The 23,704-nt window shown below is 34.8% G+C and overlaps 5 protein-coding genes across 5 annotated transcripts in view; 2 read left to right on the forward strand and 3 right to left on the reverse strand.

The window, feature by feature from the left end:
• The window catches only part of LOC107014493 (50S ribosomal protein L29, chloroplastic-like), a 2,704-nt gene extending 2,054 nt beyond the window's left edge, over window positions 1-650 (forward strand). The window contains exon 2 of the mRNA XM_015214420.2: window positions 283-650. Coding sequence (XP_015069906.1) covers window positions 283-456 — 174 coding nt within the window. The 3' untranslated portion in view covers window positions 457-650. The remainder of the gene's footprint in view (window positions 1-282) is intronic.
• A 738-nt stretch (window positions 651-1,388) lies between these two features.
• LOC107014491 lies at window positions 1,389-3,876 on the reverse strand. The gene has a single exon (XM_015214419.2). The coding sequence runs from the start codon at window positions 3,099-3,101 to the stop codon at window positions 2,040-2,042; it is 1,062 nt and encodes a 353-aa protein (XP_015069905.1). The 5' UTR covers window positions 3,102-3,876; the 3' UTR covers window positions 1,389-2,039.
• A 1,086-nt stretch (window positions 3,877-4,962) lies between these two features.
• On the forward strand, window positions 4,963-8,317 carry LOC107014494. Its single transcript, XM_015214421.2, has 4 exons — window positions 4,963-5,250; window positions 5,325-5,407; window positions 7,851-7,906; window positions 7,995-8,317. Exons 1-4 carry the CDS (start codon window positions 5,079-5,081, stop codon window positions 8,071-8,073), a joined length of 390 nt encoding a protein of 129 aa, XP_015069907.1. The 5' UTR covers window positions 4,963-5,078; the 3' UTR covers window positions 8,074-8,317.
• Window positions 8,318-8,905: 588 nt separating this feature from the next.
• LOC107014873 (extra-large guanine nucleotide-binding protein 3-like) lies at window positions 8,906-15,456 on the reverse strand. Its single transcript, XM_015214982.2, has 8 exons — window positions 14,216-15,456; window positions 13,997-14,134; window positions 13,044-13,148; window positions 12,746-12,931; window positions 11,996-12,173; window positions 11,060-11,304; window positions 9,918-10,087; window positions 8,906-9,819 (listed from the first exon to the last, which is right to left on the reverse strand). The coding sequence occupies exons 1-8, from the start codon at window positions 15,179-15,181 to the stop codon at window positions 9,255-9,257; spliced, it is 2,553 nt and encodes an 850-aa protein (XP_015070468.1). The 5' UTR covers window positions 15,182-15,456; the 3' UTR covers window positions 8,906-9,254.
• An 849-nt stretch (window positions 15,457-16,305) lies between these two features.
• Window positions 16,306-20,819, reverse strand: LOC107012679 (RNA polymerase II subunit A C-terminal domain phosphatase SSU72). Its single transcript, XM_015212586.2, has 4 exons — window positions 20,411-20,819; window positions 19,573-19,718; window positions 16,897-17,015; window positions 16,306-16,814 (listed from the first exon to the last, which is right to left on the reverse strand). Exons 1-4 carry the CDS (start codon window positions 20,623-20,625, stop codon window positions 16,713-16,715), a joined length of 582 nt encoding a protein of 193 aa, XP_015068072.1. The 5' UTR covers window positions 20,626-20,819; the 3' UTR covers window positions 16,306-16,712.
• Window positions 20,820-23,704: the final 2,885 nt, after the last annotated feature.

The raw sequence follows: 23,704 nt of genomic DNA on the forward strand, positions 1-23,704 counted from the left end.
GGGGGGGGGGGGGGCTGGGTTGCATTATTAGCTGAGTCTGAAATGAGTAATGATGGTCTTCAAGTTCTTGAATACATATGGTAGTACTGTAATCTTAATCTTTCACCTGTCACATGTTACCATGAGCAATTCCATGCTTGTGTTGCTTTACTTCCCTGAATTTTCAGCAATGTTCATTTTCCATTGCCTTGGATTTGGTAGTTACACTTACCTTTTCTCATGTCTAACTTCTTAATCTAATTTACTTTTGTTTCTGATGGTCTGGCTTTCGTAATATGTTAGATTGCTCGAATGCTTACTGTTAAACGGGAGCGTGAGATGGAAGAAGGAATTAACAAAAGGATTTCCAGGAAGCTTGATCGGAAATGGAAGAAAAGCATTGTTCCTAGACCACCTCCTTCTTTGAAGAAGTTGCGAGAGGAAGAGGCAGCTGAAGAGGCTAAGGAATCTGCCTGATGTTAACACATTTTCATTGGTAAATGCCATATTTTCATCTCTCTTCTTTTCTCATTTGGTGCTCCTTTCAGGTCAAATAGTAGAAGGTGATTCTTTTTTTTTTTTTTTGGTGGAAGGCTGTTTGTTTTGAAGATGATTATTCTTGGCATGTAATTTTAATCCTCTATATGGTGCCATTTCCCTTCCAGTTAAAATTGTGTGAATTTGATAGAGTAGCTAATGTCGTGATTCTTTTCCTGAATTTTCAGTTACATGCTACCAGACAATATAGTCGAATTTTAGACGAACAGTGTAGTCAACCCTCAATTGAGTGAATTTCTTTTACCTCTCAATAGATGAGCAATATAGTCAAACCACAAGGCTGAATCAAAGAGAACTGTTGTTATTGTTGGTGAAATAGACTAATATTTTAAGTGATAGAGGTTGCTTTCTTTAAGAATTGAGGATACAGCCATCCAGTATATTCCAAAGAGGGTATTGGAATGTCAATTTTTTCTGAAAGACTGAGTCCTATATCTAAAACTAGGCTGCTGTATAATTTAAATGCGTATCAAAATAGAGCCATGCTTGAGGTTAGTTTTGATGGTGATGGAAATGCTTCTTTCAATTATCAGAAATAGCCTCTCTACCTCCCAAGGTACGGTAAGGTCTGCGTACACATTACTCTCCCAAGGCCCCACTTGTGGGATTACACTTGGTACATTGTTGTTGTTGTAATACGGGGATATACCCTGTTTCCCAAGCGCTATTGCTCCCAGATATTGATTTTGATTTGTAGTTCTGGACTTCGGGTGTAAGTTTCATTGTTGTCTGTTGTCGGTTAGTATGCAGATAATGTTTTTCATTATTTTTGGATTATTGAATAAGATGCTTATGGGTTTTAATGATAGTCTCCATATTATTTTAGTAGTATTGCTACTTCCTGGAACGACACTCCAGGTGGGATGCAAACATATTAGTTACTAATGAACATCCTTTGCTCCCTCTCCTCTTCATTTGGTTCTCCAGTATTTAGCAAACGAATTGGCTAAATTTAATACCGTGTCAATGCTTCTCTTTAATGCCGATATCCATATGCTAATCGCCGAATAGTGTGAACCCATTTAATATACTACAGAACGCTGTGATGTTTGTTGGCTTACTGACAACTGCTTCATGAAGATGCATGAATCTAATGATGTTGTTCTTAATAAATTCAAATTTTCAACCACTGCAACTCCTAACGGCTTAGTTGGGCGTTGGGAGATGGTAGGTTTGGTCATCTCACCAAGAGAAGGCAGTGGATCTGTTGGATTTGCCCAAGTTTTTGAAAATCACAACTGGATTGTCAATATTGAACAAGAAACCTCGATAATCAAGTATTAAATCATAAGCATTTATCAAGATGTAATTTTTTTTTGATAGTATTGCATTGTGAGTTCATGGCTCATGATTATGACAAGGGATATAGCATAATAATGGCATTTCTAAGCATCTAAAAGAAAATTAGGGTGGTAGCTTAACAAGATACTATTTTAACCTTAAGTTGTGCCTATTTTACATTAACTGATAATAAGATTGAAATGGAAAAGGTATGAAATGTTTTAGTTCTGCGACGAGTCACCAAAAATGCTTCTCAGAATTGAAGAGCCTTCATTTCCATCACTGTTGTTACCACCACCTACGAATCCCTGCATGATAGTTTGACCAACCTGCTGAGCTGCAACTTCCACAAGTCCTTGAAATGCAGCATTCATCATATCATTGTTTGTCCCAGGAGACTGTATGTATTGATCTGGCCTCACCAGTCCTTGAATTAGAGGTGGTTGCAGGGACTGGTGCTGGGGGATTGAACCTGTACTTGTACTATAGAGTAATGGGTTTGGCCTTGCTTGGGCTGCACCCTGACTGGTCTGCGTGTACTGATTTGGCATTGCTTGTCCTGATAACATGGGAGTCTGTGGGAGCTGGATTCCCATTGCACCTGAACTTGAACTTTGCAACAACTGGTTAGGCCTCTTTTTTTCCACCATAGGAGGCTGCTGGAACTGGTTATGTGAACTTGTTGCCCCAGGGAATGAATGGTGGTGCTGGAGGATAGTTGACCCTTGAACTGCTGAATTTGGGGTAGGATTTGAACAATCCAAATGAACATCAAAATCGCAAGTGCCACATCTATAAAGCCACTGCTTAACTCCAATCTTCTGGCATACATCACAAGAGAAACCTTTGGCATCAGCATAAGGATTCTTGAAGGTGAGTTCCAGCTGGCAATGATGCAATTGATGTGTGATTTTGAGGGGTTTTGATGCACAGATCACATGGAGATCATATTCGCAGTCTCTGCAGTGGTAGCTGAATCCATCACCGCGGTGGTTGCAAGCATCACAATTGAAAAGGCCATGGGGGTATTTAGACCTCGGAAGGAGAGCCAGAGGGTGGTCTGGATGAGCAGGGTGATTTATCAGCTTTGGGAACTGAGTACAGCTCAAATGGAGGGTAAAATTGCAAGGCTTGCATGTGTACATTTGGGGTGATGATGGGAGTTTGCATCCTGAACAAGGTGTGGGATTATTCTGGAGTTGGATGCATAACTCTAATTCATGTGGATGACTGAAATGCTTGAGTCTTGGAGTTGGATCACTAGTCAACTTGAACCTCCCCATCAACCTTCCTCTGTTGTACTCTTCTCTTCTCCTCTCTTCTCTATTAGTACTAGTTGGTATTTTGTTTGTGATGCAACTTGTTATTAATGCAATTAGATAGAGGTGTTGAGGAGATGAATGAGAAGCAAAAGACAGAAAACAATTTGTTGACTTTTGGAAGTCAAATTCCTACATGGTTCTTTCACTGATTTGGATGTAGTAGTGATGCAAACTGCATTGAATGAAGTTCTTTGACTATTTCTTTAACCTGGTTTACTTAATTTCAGTGTGGCAAGGATGGTTGGATAGTCTTCAGTTTCTGGGTCAAGAAGAAAGATGATCATTGAACTTTTTACTAGTGAGTAGTGACATAAGACCCCTTACTTTAATGCGACATTCACATGACCAAAAATAAGCCTTCAGTTAGAGACACCCTACAGGCTACATATATAGTGAGTAAAAGTTTCAAACAAATTCATCCGCTTCATAATCGTAGACTTATAGTTTCCACCTGCCGAACACTATTCCACTAGCCCCTTCGCCTTAACTCCTGGCTAATTGTGCATCGTTGTCCCTTGTTGTAGTGGTGGAGACAAGATTTTCGTTATTCACTCTGTGCGTGTGATTTTCTGGCAATGAACCCCCTTTGCTCCTCTAGCTACATTTGAGGCTCTCGGGAATTGGGATATCTCTTGTTATAAAAGAAAATGATTTACAGGCTATTAAACCTCATTTAGTCAATCTTCTTTTGAAAAAAATTCTGGACTCTAGCTTCAATTATTTGGATCTACATTTCTCTTGATCTCACCAGATAAAATTATATACTACTCTCTCCGTCTCATTTTAAATGTCATCATTTTTGCACTTGATTTTGATATAATTTTATCCTTGTATCCTGATTTAATTTTTTTTGAAATTCAAGTTTTCAATCAATAAATATGAGATAATTTATTTTAATTAATTAATTTAGTCAATGAATATTAATTGTTTACTTAACTCTTTTAAGTTGGTGAATATATGTTTTTAAAGTTAATAACTCACGGGAGTAAAAAGAAATAATATATTATTTTATAAATTAATTTTATGAAATAATAACGGTTATGAATTAACTATTTATAAAATAATTATTTTGAGTCTGAACTCAGAAAAGTGGCACGAAGATTAAGGTTGTCTTTTTCTATTTTTTCTGGGATAGGATTATTAGTCCCTTTATAATTTGTCTTGGCATGATTCTTGAGAAAAATTAATTAAAATTATATTTAAATTAAATTAATTTTACTAATAATATTTTAAATTTAAATAATTATGTAATTACTTAATTTAGAAGTATGAAAAAGAAGTATTAATAAAAAAAATTTGATTTAGAAAAAATAAATTAATAAATTGTTATTTTCCCTAAAGAGGAAGTATTTCCTTGTTCGCTCTAAGAATACTTGTCTATTATACTAAAAATAGATATATAATAATATTTGTACACTATATAAAATTTATGAATAATTTTATATTTAATTTTTAATTTACTCTTGCCATTAATTATAATTATTTTTCAAAGAATAATATAATAAAGTTATTTTTTTTTTATAATTTCTTAAGAAATATGGTAAGAATAGAGTATTTTTTTAAATATATACCTGATTATTGATAATGTTTTTACCAAATTGTTATTTCCCATAAATATTGATTTGTTTTAACATGTTCATATATTATTGGTTACTTTGATAAAAATTCTGGTCCAATATTAAATTCAACTATTTTTGGCGTGGTGATTAAAGTCTAGCCTACCTTTCACGTAAATTACAAATTTCCCCATGAATACTTATTTCATATAGAGGACACTTTAGTAATTTCAGCCAGTAAGCCTTGATTAGATTTGAGAAGAGGCTTCTTCAAACTTGTCAATTAAGAAAGGGAATACCGCTGTATGTGAAATCAAAACCACCAAAATTGTATAATAATAAGAAGAACATCATCTTCAGAAGCAACAAAGATTCAGAAAAAATGGCGTTACAGTGGATGATACTGACGTATGTTGTAGCGGCAGAGGCTGCCATAGCAATTCTCCTGACATTGCCATCTCCAAAAGCAATCAAATCTCGTTTCGTTTCCCTAATTTCACTCACTCTTCAGCCCTCTTTATTCATCATCCCGTTCGCCGGTTTTCAGCTCCTTGGTACTAATTAATACGCTTTTTCTTTTATCTATCTATTGGAATTTGTGTGTAATCTTGTGTTTTGTTTTGATTAGATATATATTGGAAGAATGAGCATCGGTTGATGTGCACCGGTGAGATCTGCACTGCCGCTGAGAGAGACCGCTACGAGAAATCGGTAACTTTTCTCTATCGCGTTTTTTTTTTGACTGTGTTGTATATAATTAAACTGGACTTGGTGATTATTAGGTCTTGAAGATAGTAATTTAGCGCTGATTAACGAGTTGATTGCATTTGTGTTTTTCTAATTTTGAGACCTAGAAATTGAGGAATTTTATGTGATCCTTGCACTCTTTTTTTTACTGAAGAAACCTCAGGGGATTACACCATGGAGTAATCTAGCTCTTCCATCCTTTTTTTTTTAATTGATGTGTGTTGCTTTTTTTTTTATATATAAAGTTATTAATGTGTGTTGCTTTACACTCCTTTCTATTTCCTTCAAGCCTTGTGCTTAAGTTTTCTTCGATAGAGTGGTCCATGGCTCCATGCAGCCAAGTTTGATCCAGGATTTGAAGTTGACGGGTTCTTATAATGATCTCTAGTTAACACATAATAATAATCGAATTCACGGTCTAATATTTGTAAATTTTTATAGATTTCTTAATACAAATACAGGTATTTACGTGAATTGATACCTTATAGGCTAGGTCCACCCCCGCCAAGTTTCACGGTTTCTGAAATTGGATAGAGACATAGAATCATGCTGACATTTTCTTGATAACTATGTTTCCTGGACTATGATATGTAAGTCAGACAATGGTTCTTTTGAGGTGTCTAATTTTCAAAGGACCTTAGATTTATTATAAAGAGGAATGTACAGATTGTTGGAGTTTGATATAAAGATATGAGTAGTAAAATAAAAGTTATACATGTTATTTGACTATGTGGTCATCATGTAAAGGGAGAATACCTTTTTAGGTTGGAGGATAGTTGCTGATTTGAACTTAAAGAAGAGAACAACAAGGGAGGGATTTATTATCTTTATTGACTCGTCAAAAATGCTCTTCTTCAAATTGGAATCGACTACTACTTCTTAGCAATGCATGGTTGGTAGAAGTTGAAACATCCAAACTACTTCAACCAAATACAATGCATATCCCACTCTACTATACCAATATACGTCACGTTGACACTTCTACACTGAAGAGTCTGTATTAGTAAAAAGAGTGGCAATATGATAAACTAAGATAAATAAGTAAAAATGGTTATTTGGTAGCTCCCATTAATCTATGTAATAAGTGGCACTGAAGGGAAGTAACTGAGGGGTGTCTTCTTCATGGTTTTCGCATGAACTTATTAGGGATTTTACTAGTGCAAAACTATGGTGAGTCGGTGACACAAAAACAGGAGGAACACGTGCATGATCAAGTAATGATTAAAATATGAGCCAATTGGGGAAGTAATTTTCATTGCTTTGAAAAGTAGAAATTTCAGTAATCTGCTGACAAATTGAAGGAAATATGGGGAGAAACCATAATTTGTTTCTGTCCTTTTCCAATTTACGGAAGTGGTGAAATTATTTCATCGATTTGATATCTATGTGTAAATGCATCTAGGCAGAATGAAACCTTTAACTCAAAGGTCAATACATTTTGTTTGAACGGATTCTTTTCATTTTTCTTTTATTGTTTTCATTTTTCCCTTCCTACTTCTTAATAGGGGAGTTTGCACCAACAAGGAAATACTTTGTGCCTTTTTATAAATGTGCTGCTTACCATCACCTTTTTTTGCCAGTCATCTATTTTCTTATTGTTGAGAAGAGGCATACACAAACATTAACTAAATGGTTTGTCCAAGGATGAATTTACATGGTTGTTTTTTATTTAAATGTTTATATACACTTTGAGTTGGAAAAAAATATATACCAATTTTGAGCAAAAAGAAGTTGTGTTAATATACCGAGTTGGGTTGGGCATCATGGTGGGAAACAGATCATTTCATGACTGCTATTAGCAGTGAAAGGCTTGCAAACTTATTGCTGTAACATCACTTCTTATTTCATCTATCTACAGCCATGGATCAAATGCATTAGATCTACTTCAGCGGATCTGAAACCAAAGATTGAGTTCAGTCTTAGCAATATAATCTACCTGATCCTTCAAAATATCAAGTTCAGATATATGAGAGACCATTCACTACTGTATTTTCTTTTCAAACCTGCTTTGAAATGCTTTACTTGAGCCGAGGGTCTTTTGGAAACAACCTCTCTACCGTCACAAGTAGGGGTTACGTCTGCATGCACACCATGCTCCCCAGACCCACTAATGGGATTACACTAGCTATGTTGTTGTAGAAATACGAGAAACCACAACCTATGGATTGACATTTTAGGTTTTTCCTATTGCTCTCATACATTGGATCTGAGAGACATTATTTCAAGTATCCCCTTCACCAATAACTTGAATGTACTGACATCACATATGAAGCATGAGTTGCACTTGTCCCCCCTCATCTTCTTTCCTATTTATGCAAAACGATACAGCAGCTCAGTGACGCAACAAAATGCATCTACCATTATGTTCTGGCTGTATAACTTCTTCAGTTTCCCTAATTATATGCAGATCTACAAGGCTCAAAGAAATGCTATTCTGTGTGTAGCAGCATGCCTTCTCTACTGGTACATATGCTTAATCCCTTAGGGCCTTATATCTTGATGCAAAGCAATCTATTTTTCAGTTCATTACAGTGTTTATATGTGTGTGTAGGTGTATCTATCGTGTCTGCAAGTATTACAAGGAAATTCAGAGCGTTGAGGAGGTGGAAAAGAGACTCAAAGATGAGTAGGTTTTTTAGGCTGCAGCTCTTCCACTAGTATTTGAGATCTAGTTGTAGCATAGCTCAAACGGTTCCCTTAGTACTTTGTAATTTTATATGAATCTTGTGTTTCGCTTTGCTACACCGCCATCTAATGGCACGCTTTTGTTAGATTTTTGTGTGTGGTTCTTTTTTATTCGAAAAAACATAAATGTAAGTGGTCGTTACCACAGTCACCTACATACATTCTATACTATCTACTTTCTTCTTCTCAGGTTTCTTGTATAATTACATTCACTAATGCCACGATTGGGACTAGGACAACTGTACAAGGTTACCAAGAAAACTGATCGCCTTAACACTAAGCTATATAGATAGAACTACTAGGTATAAGATACTTTATACTAGTATATTTACAGTGAAATAAATATTTATAGTTTATAAATAATTAGTATAAATTTTGTCTCCTTTTTCAATAGTGCAATTACATGTGGGAAAAAATGGCAAAAATCAATATTAGAGCGATAGTTCTTCATCAAAACAAAAAGAAAATACTAGAGCGATAGTTCTTTCTGATGTATTCAGCATTTTTTGGTTATTGAAGAGAGAGAAGGTTGGCTCTTCTTTCTTTCTTTCTTTCGACACAGGACTTTTGGTGTAGATTGCAGCATATATTGACGTTTTGGCTACAGCATTAAACTCGGGATTACAATTAACTAATGTGATCCCACACTGGCCACTGCTATATCATTATAATATCTTTTATATTTGTAATATTCACAAATCACTGTTATTCTTGTAAATAGATTTTAGTAATTGATACACTGTAAAATGGGCAAATGTTGCTCTATACAAACCAACACAAAGGGAAAACCACTCTTCATTTTATAACTCAAATAGCTGAGACATTTACAAGAAAAGAGAGTCCAAAACCTTTTCTACATTTTTACAAGCTATGAGAAACTAAGGATCAACACATCATCCATTACAATTCATTGAATCTGCTAAATCTATTCAAATGAAATCAATGATTGTCTCAATCGTTAAAAGAAATGCTATACTCCCTCCTTCCAGTAAGTCGAAGTTCAGAATGATGTTGTGGAGCCACTAGAAAAGCACAAGGCTGCATATTTTTATGACAAAACCAAGTGGCAAACTGACATCGCATTCTTCTCCTGCAACACGGGGAACCAAGATCATTTTTGCTGCACTCATGAAGTAAAATCGGTTTCTGTACTGGAGTAAGAATCATCATCGGCCGTGCAATACATCCTTTTCTTCTCTTCCTCCCACATTAGAACTTCCCGTATATACCTAAATGTTTCATCGACAGATGTACGTTCAAGTGCCCTGGTCGGCCAGACAAAAAGTTTTTTGCCTGTGATGGAAGCATAGAGCTGTTTGAACATAACAGCAACATAATAATATGCTTGATTTGCCAGGGCTTGATTATTTTGTCGATGTCTGAAAGGTCTGAAGTCATGAAACCAATCACACACTGTCAAAGGAACTTGGTTGATTTTATCCTCAAAGCTATCATATTTATTTAGGAGAAGCACGAAGGAAGCATCCTCGAAACTACTATGTCTAACTAAACTCTCAAATACATCTCTGCTTGCCAACATTTTATTTTCTGTGGTGCCATCACCTCGGGTCCACTCCAGGTCATAGTCGCTCAAGGCCACACAAAAGACTACAACTTTGACATCTTCAAACATTTCAAGCCATTTGCCACTATCATGGACTCCCTTGGAGCTGATACGGATCAATTGATACCTAAAGGAAGACGAACAGAAGAAGCAAATGGTTATTCAGGGGCGATGAGTACAAGTTGAATTATATCAAACCGATATTAGCCATGCAAAAAGAGTTACTTGGTCCAAGAAGGCTGGCCTTCTAAGTCCTCGCCGTAGATCTCAGACATGGGGCTGTGATCATCAAATGAGAATTCAAGAGAAGCAAGTCCATTGCTAGGAGTCACCCCTTCAGCATATAAAATGTCTTTTTCTGAAGGTTCATACTCATTGCTAGATATCTCGAGGGCCTGGCAAAAGTAAGATGACAATTGACTAGCAGAGACAAAGCTAAAATTCAAGAAAAGCATTATCAAAGATGAATATAAAAAGTTAGCAACATCTAGCAAGCAATTACAGAAACAAAAAGAAATTTACAATGAGAACATTGTAAGCACATTAGATTGGAAGAAAACCTCCAAAGAAATGTACTTCAACAATTATTTCAAACCTAAGTAGCCTTTATAGATATGTAATACGTTCTTTGATGATGACTCGAAGTTGCTTAGCCCATTATCACTGTGATTCAGTGTTTATGCTTAAAACAAAGTAAACAACATCTTTTGACTTAAACAATGGGTAGTAAAAACCATGAAATTGACACGACCAGTTTACTGAAAGTGTTTTTGCTGGCAACATTGACTCTATCAAGTCAGGAAATATTAACCTTATTATTAAATGGTGACGTCTCGACCTTCTTGTGAAGGGTCAGTTTTAACTTTTTTTGACATGATAAAAATAGTGAAAGCTATAATAAATGTCAATTTTGTTTGGTAAGTAAATAATAAATTAAAAATATTAGGTAAACTCCTGATGCTATTAACAGTCGAAAACCATGCATTATAAGCTTCCATTCGTCAAAATAAAATCAAGTAATAAAAGCATCAACCCAAGCATTGTGTATCACATATTGATTTCTTTGATTTATGCTTTGTAACTTGATTTAGCACGAACTACTTCTATTTGATTACTCTTCGATTACCTTCATCATACCAAATGATTCATTTACATCATATATTCGAACGTGTATTTCTTTACATGCTTACAAATATTTTTAAAATGTTCACTCATTTTCATCCAAATGCATTTCACATATATTTAAGACCTTACTCCATGTCCATGTCAAGTATCGTCTTGCCACCCCCAAACCAAATGTTATTCAGTAGTTGCAGATTCCATTTTACAGAAAGACAAAGTTAAATCATAGTATAAACAAGGTATACCTGATCCAGGAAATAGTTAGCAGTATCAGGAAGAAAATGCAGTTCACCCCTTCTCCTGTATGTTTCCTGAATGGCAGGGTCTCTCCAGATCTCATCTACAACTGGTGCATATTCACGTGTAGCAGCAGGAAAGAAAGCATCCAAATCTCCCATAGCGATGATTTCCAGTAACCAATCAGAAAAATGCTTTACTCTTTGATTGATTGAGTAGATGGAGCGCTTGCTCCCATTAGTTCCTGTTTCACCTGAATTAACTTTACAGTATCACCGCTTTTCTTCAATTATTTTAAAAAAACACTTCGATGAAGATCTATAGCATCATTCAAGTAAATACAGATTAACATCGTAAAAACAGCTTCACCACTGCTGCCTGCTCTCTCCTTCTTTGGCACTTCCCAGCCCTTCCCACCATAACTGGACATCGACTAAAGTCTCGTATCCCTTATTGCCCGACAACAGTAAAACATTAAGATATTGCCCACGTGAAATATAGAGCCATCAACGAGAGGACATCGTTGTGCTTATAAACAGCTCAATCAACTCGGAAAGATATGTAAATACACACATGTGAGTATTCTATATATAGACAGAGGGGGCCAGTGAAACTGTGTATAATCTATAGTAATGTCAAACCTAGTCTTCCCCACGTGTATATTACACAGTCAAATCAGAAAAAAATAAAAGAACATAATTTTTCTCAGTATAAGCATACACCTGTAGTTGCAGGAAAAATATATATCTGCATGTGCCCTTCTTCTACTTGTCATTTCTAACAAAATGCATTTACTAATTTGCTTCCTTATTTATCAAAAGTAGCTACGTCTTGCAGGACTTTATTTTTGTCAATTCAAAAAATAAACCAGGATTACAAGAATCCAGCATGGGGGGTTCAACTCAAGTTGGGTGAGGTTCAGCAATCAAGGAGAGTCTAGATACCTGGTGAAAGATTTTCTCTCTCCAAATCAGAAGCTCCCTTATCCATCAACGCCTCCTCCTCAAAGTGCTCTCGCCCCTCGAGCAAGACACTAAGGTATCTATAGATGTTTCTTTGAATGGTAAGCTTGATATTCTGTACCTCATCAACTGTGAATTTGCTTTTAGACATAAACTTCACCTGTTATATTGAAAGAAGTGGAGGATACAGTTGATTAAGAAATCACCATGGAAAAAAATACAAGGTTTTGTAACAGTAGCAAATATGCAATTTCAAGGTTCGAACATGTCAGTTATGCAGGAAATGATAGAAGCAACTTAATATAAACCATTAAATTGGTCTGTGTTCCACAAGAGTGAAAATGTCCAAAGTTAGTACTCCAGATGATCCACCAAGATATGAACCGTTAAGAAGAGAACTAAAAAAAAAATCAATTAGAGTGCAATTTACCAAGTATGAAGTAAGGCGATTTTAGTTTGAATTTCGGATTGAAAGGAAAAAAGTCAGTTTCAGTGTGTATATTCAACAAATTTTTAGTCTCAAAAACTTTATGACAGGAATGAAGATAAATGCAATTACCAACTTGTAACTTGTAATATGATCAAAAGTACTAATTTTCCTTCAAAAAGAAGGAACAAGAATAATGAATCCTCTGTTAAAGAGCATCATCCAAAATACAAGCTTCTTATTATGAAGGAATTTCCTACCAACTTATGTTAATAATCAAAGACATATAATTTATGTATGCAGACCTGCTTAAAAATGGTGCTTGTCCCGGATCCTTCCAACCCAAACAACAAAAGTTTCTGTACTCTACCATGCTCCAAATACTCAGGTATAGACCCACCTGAAAAGGCAGTTGCATCTTCTTTTGGCCCGTGAATATTTGCAGGTGGAACAGGCAATGAAAACAATGAACAAATGAAACGAGTAGATGCCTGCCTAACGAAAAATATAGCCATAATTAATTAAAATGTAAACATAAAATATTCTAAAAGATCATAATTGCACTCAATTAGAGAATTTTGCTTAGAAGGATTACGAGAGAACCTTTCCCCATATGTTTCCTCTAATGTTATTTTGACCTTCTTCCTCGTAGGATCCATCCTCGTATACCCAAAAGTGAGTACCTCGTTGACACTGAACCTTGGCTAACTGGAAAAAGAGGAAAGATTTCAGCATAGGTAGATAGGCTTTCCATTCTTATAAGACATCACCATCTCTATAAATTTTATCGCAGTTGATTTAGAGAATGCAATGTGAACCCAGTAATCCAGTATTGAACATCTTGAAACCTCTAATTCAGGGGCGCTGTATGGGAAAATATTTGTTTGAGAAAAATTAATTAGTACTATCATTATTACTCAAGTGGAGGACAAGGCTAAAATGGGTTCAAATTCTTCCAGCCTCTCTCCCTTTCTGCGACAACTAAAAAGATGCTACTTCAACTGCATCACTTAAAGTTACAGGCTTGCAGCTTTCATGTTTCACGTTGGTCCATTACATGACACAGTCTTAAACCTTCCTTCAACAACAACACTCTACAAAAAAGTACATAACTCTTCTGCGCAATACACCAATAGTTCTTACATGCGTCAGAATGATCAAAGTTGGTGACCAGCAAAGTTTGATTCTAATAATCATATGCCAAGCTTCACGCCTAAAAAAAATACTCAAGTGATAACTTAAATAAATTTAGAAACTTCTACAAACTATAGGAACAACAATAAGATCTGGTGAACACTCAATTTCAGAATCTCTTCTTTTTATATAAGAAAATGCTGTCAAACTGGATTAATTTCAGAATCTTTAATCAACAAGGAAAATAGACTAAAGCTAAAAACATGAAATCCATGATAGAGTGATCCAATGGGCAATGGACTAACTTCAGAGAGTATTTCTTAACATACACTTACATAGCACTGAATATCTAATCACATGCGCAAATGGAGTGAACACACATCAGAAAATTCTGAATAATCCAATATTCCAATTTACTTTACCTTCAGAACCCTGAACTCAACCTTTGTGATCTCCCGGCCATTGATGAACACTTTTGTGTTTCCTTTACTAGCATCAATCTGAAGCTTACCACCCACATTCAGTTTTGAACTTATTATCCTATCTGGCTTCTCTCCCTCCTACAATAAGAAAACATGTAAAATGAAATACCAACAGATTCCACAAATTCAAAAGGACAATAAAAACTGCTCAGTTCTCACCTTTCCCCAAAGCCCTGAATCCTTGTCATACCAATACTTTCCAGGTCTCAAATTCTGTGGTGGCATTGCACAGCCGAGCAACTCTACCAATTCTTCCTCGCGCAATGGCCTTCCGTTGACCCAAACCTGCTCAGGTTGAATTTGGTTCGCCAAGCACTCACTCTCAGCCTTCATTATCTGCTTGACTTCCAATGGACTGCAGACTTTCGCCAGCAAACGCGAACACTTACCCAATTTCTCTCTGTTAGCCTCATCTATAGTCTCTCCAATGCATCCCACACATTTCCTACCCTCTGGCATTGAACCCATAGCCTTTAGCAAACAGTTCCTACAGTACCTAGCCCCACACACAATGCAAAACTCTCTCTCCCTTAACCTACTCTTCTTCCCACACCTACTACAGACCCGAACCCTAACCTTAGCCCCTAGAGTATCATTTTTCCCATCTTTCTCCTCTACTGGCAATGATTTACCATCAACATAATCAGACGGTGGTGAATTATACTCATTTCTAGCAACAGTATTATATTGATCATCATCATGTTCATAATCATTCTCAACATTTTCATCAATATCAGAAGTCAGAACATTACCACTATTGTTCAAGTCCGAAAGAGACTGATCCGTCTGGATTTTACTTTCGAATTCCGAGCTGGAATTGTTGCGTAGCCTTGAAGCCGAACTCGAACTTCCACTTCCGCTTCCACTACTGTTTTTTGTCATGCGCAGAGCAAACTTGGAATGAACAGACGGTACCTTACGGTATTTGGGAGGTTTTTGGAGGGTAGTTTTGGAAGAGAGTGGATCAACTACAGGAACAGGAAAATCTAAGGGAGGACCTTTATACTCCACGGCGATGGAGTAGTCGAGTTGTTCATCGTCCGGCAACGGAGCTCCTGCCGGCAACATTCTCCGGAGAAGATCTTGCCAGGCGTCGGAATCGGAGTCAGCGTATGGCTCAGTCATTTGGGAATTCAGTAGGTAGAAGAAGGTATTCGAAGAGTATGAAATGGCGACATATTTGGTTTGGCAAATTTGGTTAGGTTTGATTTAGGGTGCACGTAACTGAAAATGAACAATTAAGTGGGAGAAAAGGGATGAACTGGGAAAGGAAGAAACTAAGGACGGTGGCCAGGTGGGCGTTTGTTTTGAAAATTAAAAGCAATATTAAAGTTATTAAAAGCCGCCTACATCCTCTCTGCAAAAACAGTAAAGACTCTTCTAATTAACACACCCTCTTTTTATAGTTTACCAACTGAACACCGACTAATCTAAATTAGTTTTAAAAAGTTCCACTTTAAATAAAAATATTATGTATAGTTGGTATCCTTGTATATACTGTCTTTGATTATGAATATGACATGTCGTAGACTGGGTTGCTTATGCGTCCACATACTTTCCTTTCTTTTACAAACCCAATTTGATATTTTCAACTCTTTATAGAGGAGGGAGGGGATTTCCACTAAAAACTACAAAAAGTTTGTTCTACTTGTAAGGCCCTCGTCTGTATTCAAAATTTCAGAGATGTCCAAACTTTGAAGAGCAAATATTTAAGAAAAAATGATAATATAAGATATTAAAAAACTAAGCAAAATATAAAAATATTCTTAATAAAATTAACAACACATATATGTTAGCAATGGTATATTTATGTTAAAATGCTCTCCAAGAGCTAAACCTGGATACCGTATGGCTCCAAAATATTTCAGCATGTTGCGCTTTTCGAAAGTCAATTTGATAAATTTTCAAAGTTAAGTTAAATCACATTAATTCGATATTTTAAACAAAAAAATTAGATATTTTAAAACTATATAAAAAGTACTATAAAGTGCAGTTTTTTGGATATTAATATGATGAAAAAATACATCTTAAAATATTAGTTAAAATTTTTATAGTTTAACTCTAAAAGTAGAAACCATGACAAATAATATCCGACGGAAGGAATACATACGAATATAAATGAGGGCAAGCTCCACCCTTGTCTGAATTATAAATGAGGGCAAGTTCTCGAATCTTATAAGTGGATTTAACATTTATTTAATCATGCGACAGGACATCAGTTCTTGTATTTATAATAAAAAATGGCAGAAGACGACACCACTCCTTGTGTATTCGACCCTAAAACTCATAACAAAGTCAGTTTGGTTACAAATTATAACAAATGATTGAAATTAACACCAGTTGGGACAACATATGAATTTAAGTGGTGGTCTTGTTAATTTGCTCTACGATCCAAGATGCTGACTTAAAGTTAAACAGAATTATGAGGAAAATGATATTAAGTTACATTACTTTTCTATGCTTTATGAGAACGAAGAAGAAGGAACACTGCGAAAATAATCCGAGCCACCAAAGGCTTTTGAAGCAATCTTTTTGTCACTTGCCATAACTGGGAAGGTTATACGTAAAAAGACAATGCGTTCCCAGCATACCAGGCAGACAAATTGGATACAGAACAAACTGATAGTTCCATCAATATTCTAAGATTGCCATCCTTTCAGTAGAAGGAGATACTGTACAGGAGCTTCCGTCTGTGCTGTTTCTCAAAATTATTGATGATATCATCAATTGTATCCTCCCAATTTTCAGTCGCATCAAGCTGCAGTGAAAACTTACACTATTAGTGAGAGACAAAGCAAAATTAAATTTTGTGATAATTTGAAGATCCACAAACCACATACTTCCTGACACAAAATCAAAGCAAGACGGCCTCCAATTGCTGCCTCCTCATGGTTATCTTTAACTTCTAAATTGATAACAAGAACCGGCTTCAAGAGAACTTGGTTTCTGTTATGAAGATCTGCGTTATCAAAACATGGTTAAAACAACTATGCTTGATATCCACAAATGCATGAAAAAGAAACACTCAAAAAAATGTAAGCAACCAATTTTCAAATTATTCGGCAGTAGAATGCATGAGATGCAAACTTTTAACTTCAAGTGAGATAAAATCCATGATTATAGGAGCTCTTGCCAATGTAGACAGCTTTTCACTGTCATAGAATTACAAGATGGGTGTACCTACCACAAAACAGAATGAGAACAATTCTAGGAAGCTCTTAAGGAATATATTGGATGGATTTGGTACAAGAATCTCTATGAAGATCTTGTTTTTAATGAGACAGACAGACATTTTGCTATACCATGATTCAGCAAGATGTGTCACGAGAACAACCAAATTTCCCAACTAGCTCCGAATGACAAAAAGAAATATCGCAAACAAGGACAAATGAGATCTTAGATTCAATTTTAGCACATATAGAATAAAAAATCTGTTTAGAAGTATAGAATGAAAATCTGCACAAGCACTTAGGTAGTGAGGAACATTGATTCATATAATAAAATTTAAGCAGAAACAGTACCACAGATCCTGGAACAGCACAACAGAACATAGGCTCATTTTATCATCAATCAATCAACTATTCTCAATCCAAAACTAGCCGGGAGTTGGCAATATGAGTCTTTTATATCACTCTATTGCTTTTTATTTGACATATTTCATTGAAATACTATTGCGAGACAAAGGAGAGCATAGCCTCATGCCCGTTCTTTTAATAATATTGGTCCCGCAACCACTCTTTCTCTTTGATTGGAACTACTTATTGCATTGCTCTACCACAGAACTTCTATGTTCCAGCCCTTCTGTGTTATTTTTATCTGTTACTCATTCTCTTGGGAGACTTAACCTAGATATTTGAAACATCCGCATTTAGACACCACAATCCCATCTAATCTCATTTTACCTTCACTCTCTTCATAAGATCTTACTCTTTTTTTTTTTTTGGATAAAGACCTGATGAGAGCTAAACTTCTAGTTAGTATATTTAATTTAATTTCTAATTATCCTAAACCTTTCTCTAGAAGACTTCTGCACTCTTCAAACTTAGTATTGACACACTCACTAGTTTTGTTGATAACACAATATCATCTGCAAACACCATGAACCATGGATGATAGAACCTCATTTGATATTTTATTGCCTATTGGTTAGCACATCTATAGTTATGGTCAAGAAGTACTGAATTCAAGGTAGGTCTCTAATGTAACCCACCATTATCGGAAACTCCTCTGTATCTCTCTCTATTCTTCTCACACTTATAACTATTCTCTTGCATATACTATTTGAAGGCATTTATAAAAGTAATAATTTCTTCTCATGCACCTATCAAAAAGATCTTTCTTGACACTTCATCATATGCTTCCTCTAGGTCCACGAATATTACATGGAACCCTTTTTTCTCTTGTTATAAACATCCATCAATATATTTAAGAGAAAATATAGCATCTCCTAGGATAAGCTTTACTAGCTGCTCCACATAATAACCAGAAGGAGAAGAAGAAAAAAGAAACACACACAGAGAAAAAAAGGAAGAAGCATGTCAAGATAATAACACTGTAATTTCTCATCTAATCACAGACTATCCAACATTAAGAAACTCTAGAAATGAAGTATTCCAGCTACGCATAGTGAAATAAGAATTTGTAATACATCCTAGCTTGCATCTTTCCTGGTCAAGAAATATGAATTATTTGGGACAAAGCGACAAACTTTTCCAAGATGAGCAAACATAGTAAGAGTACTACATCTACCATTGGCAAAATCACTTCATATAGCAACTCCTTGAGATTAAAATACATCAGTCATTTCCCAGGGAGACCCTGGCCCCTGAACTCTCTTGCAGCTCCAACTTCTTTCCTTACTCTCCTACCACCATCATTTTTCTATATCGAGGTTTTACTCGGAAATAGATAGTAAACTAGTGTCTTAGGCTGCTACATTTTTTTCTTTTTCTTTTTTTTCCCTGCCAAAAGCAAGCCAGGAATACCTCTGCAAAAGATAACCATTTGAAATTTTCCTCACCCCAAATTTACAACTAAGTAATCCTTGCAATCGCAGAGATATCATTTGACAGCTTTGCCTCATACTGTATGTGTCTATTCAAAGGTTGTTCTGAGCATTAAGAATTATTCCTCAGATGCTGCATTTCTATCTATCAGCTAGTATCAAAATGGGATGCTATATAATGGTAAGAAGTCAAGTAAAGTTCACGCTCTTTGAATTGAGGGAATTGCAGATTTTGTGTTCATCTCTTGTGGCATTGGCCCAATGCAAACATTAATAAAATATTACATTAATAATCAAAAAGAAAAAAGTTCACATTCTTCTACGATGAAGGTCAGAGATGTAATAAAATAAGTCTGACTCAAGGCATAATATTAATCTTTTTTCTTGACCTTGCTAATGCGGAAAAAAAATCTCACCTGATAGAAAGAGCTCACTTAAGTAGACACATTTAGTAGAATTCTCGATCCATCATTTTCAAACAAAACATAAATGCAAAATGAGTATTACCAACCTTCAAGCACCAAATCAAAAACTTTTTCTTCAAATGTAATTACAACATCAAAGGGACCATCAGCAGCATTATCCTGCCAACGTTGAGGTGCAAGCTTTACACCCAAGTTCCTTTTCAGCATAGGCAGTATTCCATTTCGTTTGTACCTGGAAATTGAAACTGAGGCTCAACCCTAATTTGAATTAAATCAAGAGGATTCTGAAAATAAAGCAATATTTGCCAACAATTCTAGGTATAATAGCCATCTCAAAGTATAGAAACACGGTGGAGGTTGTGACTTTTGTCCTGAAAAGGAACACACCACATTATCATGGCGTGGAACATTTGAGAATTTCGTATTCCAAAATATGCAACTTTACCTGTATTCAGAAGTCAAAAACTAAACAAGTGCTAAAATTTATCCGCAAGAATAAAATAACTCCAAATACACATAGAAATCCTGTTACAGACCCCCTGTCTCATTTGAAATAATGAGACACATTTTCCCTAAAGAAACCTCCATTGGTGTCTAACCAAACGAGAAGTTCTTGTAAAATTTATACTTATATGAATACCCTTACATTAACTCCTCCGATTTTATTATGCTAATTGTCCATTAAGGTAAGGAAACTAGAACAGGATATTAGGCATCCAAAAGCTTCAAGAAGATCATCCAAATCCTAGCAGATGGAAAATCCTTAAATTCACTTCGTGCAGCGCAAATAACAGACACTACACATATTAGGGTTATTTAATGGTAACTGAATTGAGCGACACACGAAATTTTAAACACAGAGAGTTCAAGGAATTAGCAAAAGGAGACGATAATTAGAAAAGGCATAAATGCATTTTGGCTTACAGTTCGACGTCTTTGCGGCGGAGGTCATCGAACATCTGCTTATAAGGAGTGCCGAAGTCGTAAACATTTGGTTCCCTAATAGAAGGACCAGGAAGCTTTACATGTTGCCCAGTGCCATATGAGGCCACATCAAAGCCCTCCCTTTTCAGTAGACAATGTGACTCCATGCTCCGATTCTGATTCGACGAGCACACCATTGCATACCGGAGCTTCATAACTGATTCCGGCAGTGCTACTCTTGTATTCCAGATGAGACGAATTCGTCGATAGCTACACGTTCTGGAATTTGCGCCGGCGTCCAGTAGAAGAGGAGAACTTCAATTCTTGAGCAGAGATTTTAATGGAGTAGTGAACGTGTTTTTGGTGAGTGAAACAACAAGCACATTTCTTCGCCAGCTAATTAATTAAATTAGTATATACCTGTAATCATTTTTCTTGTGAAAATATCACAAATTTAACATAATTATTAAATCCTTCAACCACCTGATTGTATGGGATATGTTAAAAGGGAACATTGTATATAATAGCAAACTAATAATTTAAAATAAATGAAGTAGTTAGGATTTGATTTAATTGTGATTCATAGCAAACGTTTGCAAAAAATTGTCAGGCGCCTCTTTTCTAAATATCTTGCTATCCACTCTCCTCCAATCTCTCGCTCGCTTCTTCACTTTTTATACAAACACAAATGTATAAAAATTGTTTCAAATTGTATAAAACAGAGAAAATTGTATAAATACATATATTTTTGTTTCCTTCTCTCCCCTCTTCTAGATCTCGCTTGCCACTCTCTCAAATCTCGCTCGCCACCCTCGCCTTTCTCACTTATACAAACAGAAGCGGAATGTATAAATTGCGTTTTTTGTTTGTATAAAGCGTGAGAAAATTGTATATACAAATGCAAATACATATATTTTTGTCCTGTACACTTATAATTATACAATAAAAATACTCCTCTGTCCAGTTTCTTTTGCATTTTTCTCTTTCTCATTTTATACAATTTTCAAATTGTATCTAATTTCTCTCTTTCTCGTTTTATACAATTCGATTCAATTGTATATTCCTTGTCAAGTCTCTTATACAATTCAAATTGTATATAATCGTTGTATATACTTATAATAATACAATTCGTTTTTATACAGTTCTCTGCCCAAGTGTCTTTCTCTTTCTTGTTTTATACACTTCGTTTTATACAATTTGTTTCAAATGTATATGTATAGCGAATTATACAGTTTCTATGTTTGTTATGGAGCGCAATTATGCAAACTTTGCTATAGCATACAAATATGAAATTTTTATTTGCTATATGTGAAAGTTGCCCTATGTTAAATTTATAGTGTTAGTTAATAATTAACAAAATATAACTTTATAATTGTTCTACATAAGTAATATAGTTTTATAAACGTCAAATAAATAGACTAGTTATATAATGTGTATACAAATTCGATAAAACTATTCATTTTTCTTGTAGAGTATTATTATTTTATCGAAATATAAAGTTATTTCTTGATGCAGAAGAGAGTATCTAGACATATGAGAAGCTAGGAGGACAAACTGCAATGGAAATCAAATAGAATCTATAGAAATGGATCACTCACAGAATATTGGGTTGGATGTATGTATCAAATATATATATCTATCTTATTTGGAATGAAAAGGGCTCAAGGCCATTATCACAAAAGTGCATATATGTGGCAACGAGATTAAAGGAAATAGGCCTTTCCAATCGCATATTAGGAGACAATTCATACTATTACTTTAAAAAAATGAAGTTATATATAATGTTCATTGCTAATTTATTGTTATTTTTTTCATAGCTAATACAAATTTATTGTTACTAATAAATTTTGTTGTTTATTTTCGTGTTATTAAATTTATTTTTTTTAGCGATAGACTGAAGTGAAAGTCAACTCTTGATCAATTAAATACTTAATCTGTGTAGAATAATTCATGTAAATACTAAATATAGCTGATTGGTGATGTATTTACCTATTTGTACACTTGCATAAAATTTTTAATTTGTCCATTACCATACAATAAAAATTAAAAAGGCATTTGTTAAACTTAGTTTACTAAAATGCCCTAATCCATATCATGTTAGGAGTCGTTTGTCTGGGAATAAGTTATCACAAGATTAGTTATTTTTAAATTAACTATTATGGATAACTTATCCACCACGTATATAAGATAACTTATCCGATTATGATATAAATGATGAATAAGTTATCCAAATATAACAATTAAATAAAATACAAAAAGTTATTTCATCACTATTTTTTATCCCAATACTATTGAATTTAATCCCTAGTACCAAATGAACCCTTAGTATACTAGTAAAACTCAAAAGCAATGTTCCAAACATCTCAAATGACCACCACTTAAATTAATTTCTCTTCATTAATTAGATTCACTATTCAGTTACTCTATCCATTTAAAAAAGAATGTCCCTATTTTCTATTTAGTTTGTTTAAAAAAGAATGATCATTTTTTTTACAATACTTTAACTTTAATTTTTCATGTGACATGTTTAAAATCAGAAGATTAAAGGGCATTTTGATACATTTGACATAACTTCAATTTGAAATACAAGATTAAAAAGTCTACTATCTTTTTTTTAAACTCTATTTCAAATTAAACTAGGTCATCCTTTTTGAAACGGGGCGAGTATTAATTTTCCACATAAAACAAAAAACTCTATTCCAATAGATCTTATTTTTTAATGTTTGGTGAAAATGAATGAAGCCACAAATGAGGTGTTCCACTAGAAATGAAACGCATCACCCATATTTTCAATTTCATGGCTACCACAATTGTGACCTATTAACATCACTTTCAGACGAGGCCGGCTCAGAGATCTCCAGAAGACAAACCCCAATGCCTATCCACTAACACAAAATATCTACCAACGCCCCTTAGTCAATTACCAAATTCTCCTTTTGCTTCTTTCTGTCTTAAAAATAAAACCAGAAAATAATTGAAAATATAAATTAGTTTCAAATAATTTAACAAACATTGAAGGGGCCACGTACATTCAAATTAAAAAGAAAAAAAAAAGGAAGAAAAAAGCCTCTCATTTTAGGCCAAGTCGCAGTTTATTAACCATTAGTTAGTATAGTGAGAAAAATGACAAAGATGGTTTATTATGATTGAGGATGAAGTTAAAATAATTATTATTTAAATATGCACTTCATAATTTTATTTAAGGATGAGAGGTACACAAAATTTATCTTATTTTTATTTATGACATAAAAGACTGTCAATATTAGATCATATGGTTAAGAAGTTTTAAAATAC

This window comes from Solanum pennellii, chromosome 3, assembly GCF_001406875.1.
Source record: "Solanum pennellii chromosome 3, SPENNV200".
Classification (NCBI taxonomy): domain Eukaryota; kingdom Viridiplantae; phylum Streptophyta; class Magnoliopsida; order Solanales; family Solanaceae; genus Solanum; species Solanum pennellii.